We start from the raw sequence: 13,449 nt of genomic DNA on the forward strand, positions 1-13,449 counted from the left end.
TTATGCTAGTTTAACCCCTTCCCCACCCCCATGGGTCTGCAAACTCCTTGAGGGCAGAGGCCATGGCCTTCTGCTTACCTGTACCCAGTGTCTCACACATCATCTGACAAACAATGTGTCTGCAACAAACATGTGAATGGATGAACGTGGCTGGAGGTAATATACCAGATGAATCAGATTCGTAAGACACTGGACAAAGTGAGCATTCATTCAACAGCTTCACATTTGAATACCTATGTGCCAGGCTCTGTGAGAGGTGCTGCCCTCAGGGGGGTCAAATTCGAGGAGGAGGCCGATGTGTAAACTAGACATCACACTAAGCCGTGATAAGTGCTCCAGGAGAGATCAGCACAGTAATGCCACCAGGGAGGGAGTGAACAGCTCAGCCAGGAAGGCTTGGGCAGGTGCGCACCAGGAGGCTGTTGGAGCTGAGCCTGAAAGGTGATCTGGAATTATGGCTGCAGCACACGCCCAGGCATGGAATGGTTAAACACTGCGGTGGTTCCGGGATGGGTGACCAGTTTGATGTAGCCAGAACTCGGGGCATGGTTTTTTATTTATTCACTTATGTATTTATATTGTATGGCCTTGTGGGTCCTTATTTTATTCTATGGTGGATTTGTCATCAAACACTGCATAGCAAATCATTCCCAATCTTAGTGGTTTAAGGCAACAAAGGTCATTTATTGTCCCTCACCCATCTGTGGGTCATGAATTCAACGCAGCTGGTCCTGGCTCAGGTTTCTGATGGGGTTGCAGTCAGGTGTCAGCGAGGCTGTGGTCCTGTCAACATCCCTGGGGCTGGAGGACCCACTGCCAACGTGACTTACTCCACGGGCTGACAAGGAGGTGCTGTTTGCTGGTGGAAGGCCTCTCCACAGGGCTGTCTGTCCTCAGAGCATGGAGTCTGGGGAGGCCCTCCAGAATGAGTCACCTGACATGTTGAAAGAAACAATCATATTTGCCAATGCTATTTCCAATAAGGGTTTAATCTCCAAAATTTACAGAGAACTCATACAACTTAACAAAAGGAAGATAAACAATCCAATTAAAAAAATGGGCAAAGGACCTAAATAGACACTTTCGAAAGAGGGCATACAGAAGGCCAAGAGACATATGAAAACATGCTCAAAGTCACTAATCATCTGAGAGATGCAAATCAAAACAACAATGAGATGCCATCTCACATCTGTCAGAATGGCTGTCATCAACAAATCAACAAACGACAAGTGCCGGCAAGGATATGGATAAAAAGGAACCCTCATGCAGTGCTGGTGGGAATGCAGACTGGTGCAGCCACTGTAGAGAACAGTATGAAGTTTCCTCAAAAAAATAAAAAGGGAACACCCATTTGACCCAGTGATTTCACTTCTAGGAATATATCCCAAGAAACCAGAAACACCAATCAGAAAGGATATATGCACCCCTATGTTCATAGCGGCACAATTCATCATAGCTAAGATTTGGAAACAGCCTAAGTGCCCGTCAGCAGATGAGTGGATTAAAAAACTGTGGTACATCTACACAATGGAATACTATGCAGCTGTAAAAAGAAGGAACTTTTACCATTTGCAACAGCATGGATGGATCTGGCAAGCATTATGCTAAGTGAAATAAGCCAGTCAGAGAAAGATAAATATCACATGATTTTACTCATATGTGGGATATAATGATCAACATAAACTGATGAACAAAAATAGATCCAGAGACAAATGGCAGGGAAGGTGGGGGCGGGGGTTAGAGATCAACCAAAGGACTTGTATGCATGCATATTAGCATAACCAATGGACACAGACACTGGGGCGGTGGGGGCTTGCTCTTGGGGGTGGGAATAGCTGTGTGGGGGGTGGGTCAATCGGGGAAAAAGGAGACATATGTAAAACTTTAGACAATTAAAAAAAAGAAAAGAAAAGAAATCATGTCCTTTCAAATACTGTGAAAGGTTATGATGCTGGACTGGAAGACAGAGATGGAACAGTATGAAGGAGACCTCTGAAAAGCACATGGGCTGACTCAAGAGAGTGTTTCTCCTCATTGGAGATAAAGAGGTGTTGGAGGATTGAGCACCGTGAAGAGGGAGGGAGGTAGTCTAGATCTGAATCTCAGCTCTGACCTTTGCTAGCTGTGTGAACCTTAGGCAAGTCACTTAGCCCCTCTGTGCCTCAGTTTTGTCATCTGTGAAATGGTATTTACCTCAGTGGGGCCAATCCACAGCCACCACAAGACACAACATCCTGTTTTACAGGATGAAAGATTTATATTACTATTTTGAGAGAATTCAACTGTGTCTAGCATATGATGAAGAAGGATTCTGAGTTTTTTATTTTGCTAGCTATTTAACAATATTCTCATTATAATGCATTGTTTCATAAGCTGACTGCCTTATAGGAAGTCAGACATTCTGTTTGGATAAGGAAATGATGTCTTTATGCAGATTTCTATCAAATACTTTGATGGAATAAGATAAGCACAACATATTATAGCTTTATTTGACAATTATGGTATCTGGAATGAAACAGTTTACTGAACATTGGATCCTTTATCCTGTTATATTATGCTCTACTTACCTAATACATAGTAATTTAGCTAATTACAGAACATCGCTTGTTTGTACTTTGGGAAGAATAGGCTATTTGTTTGCACTATGCTCAGCTTCACTGTGGTACAAAAACAATTCTCAAGGTTATCCCACTTGTAGGTAAATATTAGTAAATGAAACTATTTGAATGCTGATAACTTGAGAATTTATTATGTAAGTAATTACCAGTTCGTGTTGTAAATGGAGCATGCTCAAGTTGTTGTGGTTGATTTAAGCACATTTTACTTTTCTTATGGTGAATTATATAATACGAGAGGCCCAATGCACAAAAATTCATGCAAGAGTAGGCCTTACTTCCCCCCTGCTGCTGGCTCTAGCTTCCCTCTGGCACCCGGGACTGGGCTTCCCTCCTCCGGCCGCCAGTAGGCACCCAGGACCCAGGATGGCTTCCCTCTGGCCCCGGCTTCATCAGGAAGGACATCCGGAATGACATCCAGAAGACGTCTGGTCTAATTAGCATATTACCCTTTTATTATTATAGATAATTTCATGATGTTAAGACTAATTAAAAGTGATAGAATCTTCTTTACCTTTATATCCATTGCACCTGGCAAGTAGTGTTGCATGATTGGTAAATGTTGAAGGATGGATGGATGGATGGATGGATGGATGGATGGAATGAACAAATGATGACTTTCAATTTGGGGCTCCACTCTCTATACAAGAGTGTTCTAGCTAGATCCTGAAACTCTCCATCCTAGTTGCACATTTGAATCACCTGAGAAACTTCAAAATATCCTAATGCCCAGGCCTTGTGCAGACCTGTTTCCCAGCACTGTTTGAGGTAGGGGGATCCAGCATTGGACTGAAACAGGCCAGTTCCTGCTTACTTCCAGCTGACACTTGAATCAAAGGAGACTGAAAATGCAAAAATAACTGTAAGATATCACAGGAGGTGTGACGAGCTATGAAGGAAAACGAAGCAGTCTAAGAGTAAATGGTGTTTAAGTCAATGGTATTCAATCTCGGAAAACCCCTCCCTTGGGCGTGGCTACCATATTAACTATTGGTTTGAAGAAAGACTCCTTCCCTTCCCCCGCCCCTCCCCCTTTTGGTTACTTTCTTTATCCTGGGCTGAATTGTTATCCTCACATACTCTGTGCTTCTATTTCTGTAGCTTCCAGCCATTACCTTCGATAGTGCCCAAAATAGCATGACGAAGTCTGAGCCTGCCCTCAAGGCGGGTGGACACAGAGCTCGAGGTCAGTGGCACGAGTCCACCGAAGCTGTTGAACTTGAAAATTTTAGGTAAGAAATCCAGGATCTCCCTTGCCTTTAGCAACCTATTCTAATTAGCCCACAGCTTTATGTAAGTTTAGCAAGGGAGCTGAAATTTAAAACCCATTTCAAAATTTACCATGAGGATTCTTAATCATTTTTGTCAGTGCCTAAACAATTCCCAGAAATAGGGTGTGAATTACAGGCCGACTGGCTGCCGGTGAAACTGACTGGGAGCTTCGGGACTCTTTGGTGACACGCAATTGGCATTTGCTCCGTGAGGAAGTGGCTCCACGGTGTTGGCCCTTTGAGGCCGATTCCAAGCTTTGTCTTCAGCGTGGTGTGTCCAGCGATGAGGAGAAATAAAATAACCCATGACCATGAACAGATGTGGTGGCTAAAGACTGTGGTTGTCCAACCAACAGAGGTTTTCAGATGAAGGGCTTGCACCTCACCTTTAACACTGACTGTGTCAGCCCTTGTTTGTCTCTCCTGTCGCCATGCAGAGCTTCTAGAAGCTGTGTGTTCCCATGGCCACTCCCCTCCCAGGAGCTGGTTCTGTCAGTCTTAGGGTGCACGGAGGTCATTTGGCACTAAGTGCCACGTAAATAGTGAGTGACATGAAATGTCAACATGAATATTCTAGAAGGATCATTTATTTATTTGGCCTAGATTTTGTTTCCCTGTCATTTTATGACAGTGAATTTAGTAGTTCACGAAAGCCACATGATGTTACAAGTTAATATATTTAAAATATAGTTTTAGTGAGGGACACTAAATTCTTTAAAAATGGTTACATATTCAGTCTACCAGTGTCCATGTACTAAGACACCATTATAACCCTCGCCTGCCGAGGGTAGGGACACACTGTCCACTGTTATCTGCGAAGGCAGGCAGTACAGTACAGTTGGCCATCTAAGGGTCCAGAGATTGCCTTCGAGGTGGTATGTTTATGTGATCACAGCTTATTAGGCCTAGATCTTAAAGCTGGTCTACTTTAACATTGCACAAAAATGTACTATATCTTCTGTAGCAATGTGACCCTTTTGTACATTTATCGCTTATCTTCTCCCAGTTCTGAAGTATAATGTCTGGGCTATTTTTTACCTCTGATGGTTGTAATACCAGAAAAAAGAAGCTGGAGCTGGACTTTGTTACACACACACACACACACACACACACACACACACACACAAAATCAGCAACCAGAAACTCTCACTATCTACAAGGAAATATGAGTGACAACCCCTGGGGTTAATAGCTATAGTAGCCATCGAGATCACAGTGGGTTGAGAAGTGAAGGGAGGAATTCTCTAAGTACTGCTCAGCTGTCCAAATAATGCGCCCCAATCATTCTTTCCACATACTCATCTCCTTCCTCTGACCAATTTTAGCTGTTAAGTGTTGGTAGGGCATAGTTAGTTAATGTGGTAAAATGAAATATATATGCTTGCCTGTGATATTAATATTAACTTTATAACTGCATTATAACTACATTTCTATTTCCTATTTTTAATAACTGATACTTGCCTTTGGCAATATATTAAAATCCAAGAATCCCTGAACATTGGCATGAATACAGGTGATCATTCTTTGGTAACTTTGCGGCATCCTAAATAATTTTTTGTTATGAAATACTTTTCTGTTTGTTTCATCTCAGTATAAACTACAAGAATGAGAGGAATTTCAGCCAACATCCCCAGCATCAACTATTTCAGGAGATCTTTACAGCCTTGGTGAAAAATAGGCTCATATGCAGGTAAGATTGTCCCAGGAAAGATAGACATTTAGCCAAGAATGGCATATTTTACATATCTCTAGCATATGGTTTAAAGTCGTTTACAAGACTGAATATAACATACATAAAGGATAAAACAGAGCAAAGCCCATTTAGAAGGAGATGAATAAACAGCCATTGCACATGATCTCATTGAGCTTACTCTGGTTAGGTACCAAAGTTGCTGAATTTAATGGTAAATATGGTAAAATGAGAAAGGCAAGCTACACTGTTTTCCTTAGTTTGAGTTTGGATACTCAGGCGGAGATTACGGTCTGGGTCCTTATGAGGGAGACATCAGGTAACACAGGGCAACATCCTCACAGTGCACTTCTGTAGTCTATACAGGGACTGCTTACGTGGGCTGCCCAGCCTGGACCTTGGAGAAAGGGTGAATGTGTGACATCCACTCACAGCCCGATGACGACCTGTGATCCCAGGACCAAATCAAATGCTCTTTCCTTTGCTCCCCTTTGTCTTCACACAGGTGCAGTGTGGGACTGTAGAGAAGGAACAGTTAGCCAGTTCTCTAGGTTCTCTCTGGAGAGTCTCAGGAGGTTTTGGTGAGCCCTCCTGCTGGATTGCAGTCAGGATTGAGTTGTTTCTCAAGTTCCTGTTCTGGGCTGCTGGAAGGAGGCTCCCAACACTTGGTCGTGGTAGGACCTGGTCTTCTACTCTGCCCAGGAGGCCCAGACCCTCTCCCACCTCAGCACTGGCTGAAAAGACACCTATGAAAACTTTACATCTTCCCCACCACTTGAGACTTGATTGAGATATCTGATTCTGTCCCAGTGAGATGAGAAAAAAAAACTGCTCTTATTCTGGAAAATAGGAGAGATAGTAATAATTTAATGCCTTGATTGAAAGAAAACTCTGACTTGGTCCAATGTAATAGCTGACTTTAAGTAGAACATTATCCCAATGGGTCCTCCATGATGAATCAGCTACTAAATGCATGCCTAAGTGGTGGCCTAATGCTTGGATCTGTTGGACGGGGTTATTTAGTATTGAGTATTTAAATACTGGGCAGTGACTGCTAAGAATGTTGATTTAGCATAAAGCAATTGAGGATTGGGACAGCATCTGTCATACTTTTGTACTTGATTTAAGCAGAGGATTATTAGACTGACTCAGATGACACAGAAGCCTAGAATCTTGATGATGATTATAGGTCAGTGCTCAATTCTTGATGATATATGCAAAGATCATTGAAAGATTAATGAACATTACAAAGGACCTGAAGTTGTCCTGGGTTCTTTCTTCTTGAGCTTGAACAGAGTAGAATAATGATTAGTAGCAGAATAATTATGCCTGAAGTGGTATTAGAAAAATGAAGTTCTTTAATTTGTTTTGAAGGCAACTATCATGGATTCTTCAAGGGATGTTTAGGAGGCTATTTGTCAGGTTGGTACTTTGGAAAAGGGAGCAGATTTCCTGTATTAAAGCTGTAGAGACCTCTCTGTGTCCCTACACTGAAGGCACTAGGTGCAGATATTGTTATGGAAAATGATTGGGCAAGGGTTGGCATCCAACAGTTGAAAAAGATCTTAACAATTCTGAAGTCAAGAGATCTCTTGTCAGGACCTTTCCAACTTCTTAGTGATTAATGAGGCATCTTATATTGGATGATGTTACTGGTTTGCAATATGAGCAGTCCCTGGAAATCTTCAAACCAGGAAAGGATGATTATAGATCTCTTTGCTTTCATAGTATGAGAAGGAATTTGGGAATGTTAAACATCAAGAACATCCTTTTACATCATCCTTTGGCTGCTGACAGATTGGTATGTTCAGTTCTATTCTAAAAGCAGGGTTGGGTAAAAGGTCTAAAGGTCTATTGTTTCTCGGACCATATAACCTTGCTAAGTTGGGCAGACTACCCTTTTGTCCTTTTCTGTCTAACTTTAGACTTACAGGAGAATTAAATCGCAGGGCTGTAATTCTTTTCTGGTATGGCTTCCCACGCCCTTTCTTTGTGAACATCAGACTTAATGTTGACTGGAAGGCTTGGATTCAATTCAGTAAACAAATTGTTGAGCATCTACTATGTGCAAGGAAGAGAAATAGAGCAAATGGTGGAGAAGGAAGAGGGGGTGAAAATACAAAGATGAATAAGATGTGTGGTCCCTTTTTTCTAGGGACTCAGAGTCTCCTTTGGCCAGCAAAACAGTTATTTTCTATCACCTATAAGGGAACATATGGTTAATATAAACTGTGTATATGAAGCCCACCAAAGGCTGCAGGGTCTGGACTTTGGTCCATTTCTGGTTGTAGACATGATTGGCATATTCAGGATGTTATGCCATTCACTTTTATCCTGAGAATATGGCTGATTGGGAACTTAATCTCATCTGTGGAGTATGAGCTCTTCCAACTCCTCTCCCTATTTATGCCCAATTGATGTTGTTCCTCTTCTATTCCACCCTCCCCAACTTCAGTCAACCCCTATCCCTCACTTCTGGATACCTCACTTCTGGGTTATTTTCCTAAGATTGACCTGTGATACTCCCTTGTTCTCAGAAATGACATTGTCAGGCAGCCTCTGAAATGAAACAGGACTTGTTAATCCAGAGTCAGATAAGGTAACACTGTAAACACCTCATGGTAGATCTCAAAGGGTAAGTGAAAGTGTGGCCTCTGAATCTAAGGTTACTGCTGGTTACACATGGTAATAAATCCCTATGTGGGCAGAGCATGGGAGCAAATTTTGATCTCCCAACTTTTATTTCTGCCATAACATCATTTGTAGACTCTGCTGTTACTAAACAAACCTACCTCTTCTTATCTTATCTGGAGGAAATTGCAAAGAAAGCACAAAGAGTGCTTGGTATCCAAGATAAGGTTCTGAGGTTCTGTAGAGAAGTACAAGTTGTCACAAAATTGACATATTTCCCAGTAAACAGACCACTTATAAAATTGACCTCTACTCAAATATCTCTTCTGTGAATCTGTTCCTCTGAGCTCCCTCTCTGTTGGTTCATTCCTTGCTGATTGCCAGACAATGCAAATGTAACATAACCTACTTGTGAAATGAACTTGTGAATCTGGCTAAAGATGTAGTGTGTTATAAAGTTACTGAAAGTAACTTTGAATTGAAGAAGAGAGTGTTAACAAGGAAGATGACAAGATGGGACTTCAAATAAACATATTTTAAATAGCAAAGAGTAGGAGTTGCCATTAGGAAAATTGATGAAACTTTCTAACACATTTGCAAAAATGAACCTCTTAATGCTGCAAAAGTCAGAAGTGAAGTCAAGGGTATTGGATCAACTTATACGATTTTGCCAGAAAGAGCGTGCCAAAAGAGGTCAGCAGGATCTATTCTTGCTTTTTTTCTACTTGTTAGATTAGAGTTACAATTATAATATTTAAATGGAATCTTGCCTCTGCTATTTATTGTGAAATTTGGTGTTATTTTAAGGTGGGTTCATTTAACTGGCCTCTTTCTGATTATAATTATTCTAGAATTGCCAGGATAGCCCCTCTTTCTAATATATTTGCAAACATGAACCTCTTTATGCTGTAACTTTTATAGAGGTGAATATACCCCAGGTTCTCTAATTCCAGTTAAAAGAGAACCAACTGTATCATTTAGCGTGATCTTTTCTGTCCAAAAATGCAGTCACTTTTCTGATAAGAACAAGTTGGTATCATTATTTTACATCACATTTCCTGAAATACTTTATTTTATATCACATTTCCTGAAATACTTTCTACAAATCTGAAATATTTTGGAAATGAGTTTGTAGGGAGTCTAGCTTGGGAAGATTATATTTACATTCTATACAAGAGCTCCAGAACTGCTTGAACTAGGGGAACACATCCGGCCCAAACATCCAATCTTGTTAGAAATGCTATTAGAAGTGTTCTGGGAACTTCACAGACACCCCTCACCAAAAGGACCTATGTAGTTATTTGTTTACTCATCAGACCTTTGTGCCCATGTCCACTCCTGGGCATATGTCTGATGTAGGTGACTCTTCCTTTGAACTTTTCCTGATCCTCAGCATTAGCTATCCAGACCCTGTCACAGGAGGTCAGAGGAGAGGACTAGAAGTTAGGATGCAGCAGCAATCTCTTCAGTGTCTTGATTGGGGTCTTAAAATACACAAAGTTGCTGGAGAGATGCTTTTTCTGGGATTCTATCTCACCAGGGAGTAGAGAGGCCATTAGGGGCCTTGGAAGGCTTCCTCCTGGCCTAGGAAAAGAGAAGCCTGGTCACCTTGGTCAAGTCTGCCAGATCGTTCTAACCTCCCCAGAGAGGTCTCTAAATCAGCCCCATAAGTTGGATAGAGATAAAGGTTCATTAAGGTCCCCCAAAGTCTCAGGATTCGGCCTGTAGGCACTTAAAAACATTCTAATGGCCAGGGTAAACCTCCAGTTCCTTAGCTGGTTGATACAGTTCTTGAGATCTCGTTCCTTCTTGGCCTCATCTCTCTCTCTCTCTCTTTTTTAAAAATATATTTTTTTATTGATTTCAGAGAGGAAGGGAGAGGGAGAGAGAGAGAAACATCAATGATGAGAGAGAATACCCTACTGGGTATCGAGCCTGCAACCCAAGCATGTGCCCTTCAGTCCAATGCTCCAACCACTGAGCCAAAACAGCTAGAGCTTAGCCTCATCTCTTGATCCTTCCCGTAGCATCCTTTGGGCTCACCGAGGTCAGAGTGAACCACTCATTGTTTTTGGAAAGTTATGACTCTCACTTCTGAGCCTTGGCCCATGCTCATCCTCACCTGAAGAACGCTGCCCCGCATCTTCTCCTTTCTGGCAGTTCTGGCCCCTCGACTGGCCCTCCCCCTCCGCTCCCTCCTATGGCCCTGGGCCTGAGTTCCTCCCCACTGTAGCTATGCTTCTGAAGAACAGGGCTTGGTTTTTTTATCCCCAACTCAAGCCACTGACCCTGGTTTTATCGCAGAGCATGGAGCCTGAGAGTCTTCATAAAGTGGAACTTCTTTGCATTAAATTGTTTTGATCACCGTAAATTTTTTTGAAAAATACAGAACATTATACAAAAATGAAAATTTACTCTTTATACCATTCTTAGAAATAGCTACTTCAACTCTTACTATATTTCCTTCTAATATTTTAAAAAATTCTGTTTTTTCTTTTTCACTTATGTGAGAGATTATTATATACATACAAAATTGTATTCTGCCTTTATCCAGAGTAGAATTTTTAGATTTGAATCATTGGCTGAATATCCTTTATGGTCTTATCCTTTTGTATCTTTTTTTTTTTTTTGCTCCAAGTTTCATAACTTTATATGTATAAGCCTTAAGAACCTAGGACTTCATGTAACCTCCAGCAAGAATAATGTTTCCTCTTTCTCCCATTGGAACAAATATCTAGTTCTTACATTTTTATTTCTCCTGAAATGTTATTTAGAGTTTATCCAAAACTTAAAATGTGCACACACACACACACACACACACACACACACAAATACAAAAAAAATGATATCCAATTACAGGGGTGGAATGGATCCTGAAATAAAAATCCAGTCCAGCCTCTTTGAGACATAAGGTAGCTGAGAGGGTAGGGACAAGCCCAAGGTCCTGACGCAAATCTTGAATAACATTCTTTTCTCCTCTGCCTCGCTGATGACCTGATTCTTTCATTAATCAAAGTACATTTAAAATCTGTTCTCAGTTCTGCACCACAGAAAAATAATCACTTCAGGATTCATTTTCTCTCTTTTTCACTATTTACTACTGCTTCTTGCAAAACTTTTTCACTTGGATGTGTAACAGGCATGACATTAAAATGTTCCCACCTTCCCAGGAAAGGACTTCTTGTTCTTTGGCCACATGCAACCACCAGAACCAGTTTTAACCTGGTTAAAACAATAAATGACAGTTATCCATCAGTGCAGGAGCTTCTGAGAGCCAGGCAATAAGTGACAGACACATTGCCACAGCTAACATCAATCCATCAATCCCCAAACAGTCCCACTAATGAAAGTCCACCTATCCCTGAATTACTCTCATCAGCTTTGTCCCAAGAGACTGTGCCTTATAAGTATATATCTCTCTTGCTGACAATTCATCTTTTGTTTCATGCATTGATTGGTGCCCAATGGGACTTTTGATTGGGTTCTCTCCACTTGCCCTCCACTCAGCTTTAGTTTCCTACCTATTAACTGAGTCCCAGCTGCCATCATCTCTTGCTTGGCCCATTGCAGTAGGCAGCTCCCTATACTACTCTCAACACCATACCCAGAAGGATCCATTCACACTCTCTGTCACATCATGGCAGTCCTCCGTTTAAAGCCTTCAGTGACCTTCCAGAATAAAAAAGTCCAAAGTCCCTATTCATATTCTTCAAAGCCCTGCAGATGTGGCTCCTTCTCTCTCTGGCTTCCCTCCTGTAACTCAGTCTTGGCTCATTCTGTTCCAGCCCCAAGGACTTCCTTGTCATTCTTGGCACAAACCACCACACTCCTGCTCATGGACTATATGCTTAACTCTTCTGCTCTTCCCACCCAGACTCTCTCCTCAGTTCACTCAGATGCTAATCTTATTCGAGAACCCTTCTCCCTCTGACTGTCCTAAAATAGCATCCCCAGAACCCCTACAGCCTTAACCTTGGTTGTTCTTCACTGGTTACCACCTGATGTACATTTTTATCAGTCTGTGTGTATTATTATTGGTCTTCTCCCTTTAGAAGAAGCACGATGAACACTAGTGCATGCTTTGTCCCAAACTGTAGCCATCCCTGAGGGGGCAACAGTGCCAACTCCTAGTAGGTGATGAGTACATATTTAAAAGCATTCTGCCTCTGAAAGTTTCATCAACTAACTGGAAGAAACATCAAAATACAGTCCTTTCTGCTCACTATCTCTCTGAGTTTAGGGACCAGTATAATTCACTGGATGGACTTTCTGTTGGGGCCTGTGCTGGTCTAGGTTTAGGGGTAGACACAGAGGAAGAACACGGGCCCATTATGAAGAGTGGAACAAGTCAGCAAAGATTCCTTGAATATCTATATATATAAAAGCCTAAGCGACCGAATGACCGGTCGACTGGTTGCTATGACGCACACTAACCACCAGGGGGCAGACGCTCAATGTAGGAGCTGCCCCCTGGTGGTCAGTGCGCTCCCACACCAAGAGCACTGCTCAGCTGACTGACGGGTGCCAGACACAGGGCTCACAGCTGGAACTGACTGACTGGGTGCAAGCCTGCAGCAGGCGCAGCAGGATCAGGATGAGTGAGAGTGGCAGGCAGGAGTGGCAGGTCGCGTTGGACTGCCGGTTTCGGTCAATCCCCGCAGGCCACGCCGGTGCACAAATGCGTGCACCGGGCCTCTAGTTCATTTATAATCAGTTTCTATTTCGATGTTACTTTTATTTTTTAAACTATATAAAAAAAATAGTTCTCTGTCTTATGAATTTGAGGTAATATTTATTTTGAAACAGACTTGAATTCCTCCACTTTAAAGTCTCAAGTCAAAAGCGGCAATTTTGTTGCTATTTTTTTGTGTTAACGCAAACAGTATGACAACATGAAAAGGGAAATCTAAAGAACACTCTCCCCATGAAGATGCTGCTTATTCTGAGTGAGAGACAGAGGGAAGCATTGCACAGGGGGGTCTAGGTTGTAACCTCAGGCATGTGCACAGCCCTTGGTCAGTTAACCCCAGACTATCGGATGCTCTCATTTAGCTTGGTGCTTGCAGCTTTATTATTATTCAGTAATCAATACCACAGCTCCGTGGCTGGTGGTCCCACGGAGCGCTCACATCGCATACTGGGTTCCCCCACTGTTCAAGAAGGTGAAACCCCAACTACCCTTTCTCTGTTCCAATGCTGGGCCTCTGGTGATGCCACTTTCCTCCGCTTTTCATAGTGATGG

At 42.1% G+C, this 13,449-nt stretch overlaps 1 protein-coding gene across 5 annotated transcripts in view; it reads left to right on the forward strand.

Annotated features, from left to right (window-relative positions):
• NEK10 (NIMA related kinase 10) overlaps window positions 1–13,449 on the forward strand; it is a 150,829-nt gene that overhangs the window by 22,791 nt on the left and 114,589 nt on the right. For all 5 annotated transcript variants that reach the window (XM_079794536.1, XM_079794539.1, XM_079794540.1 and 2 more), the window contains exons 4-5: window positions 3,717–3,847; window positions 5,478–5,576. In XM_079794536.1, the coding sequence (XP_079650662.1) occupies window positions 3,717–3,847; window positions 5,478–5,576 (230 nt within the window). The remainder of the gene's footprint in view (window positions 1–3,716; window positions 3,848–5,477; window positions 5,577–13,449) is intronic.

This window comes from Cnephaeus nilssonii, assembly GCF_951640355.1.
Source record: "Cnephaeus nilssonii genome assembly, chromosome: 17".
NCBI classification, from domain to species: Eukaryota; Metazoa; Chordata; class Mammalia; order Chiroptera; family Vespertilionidae; genus Cnephaeus; species Cnephaeus nilssonii.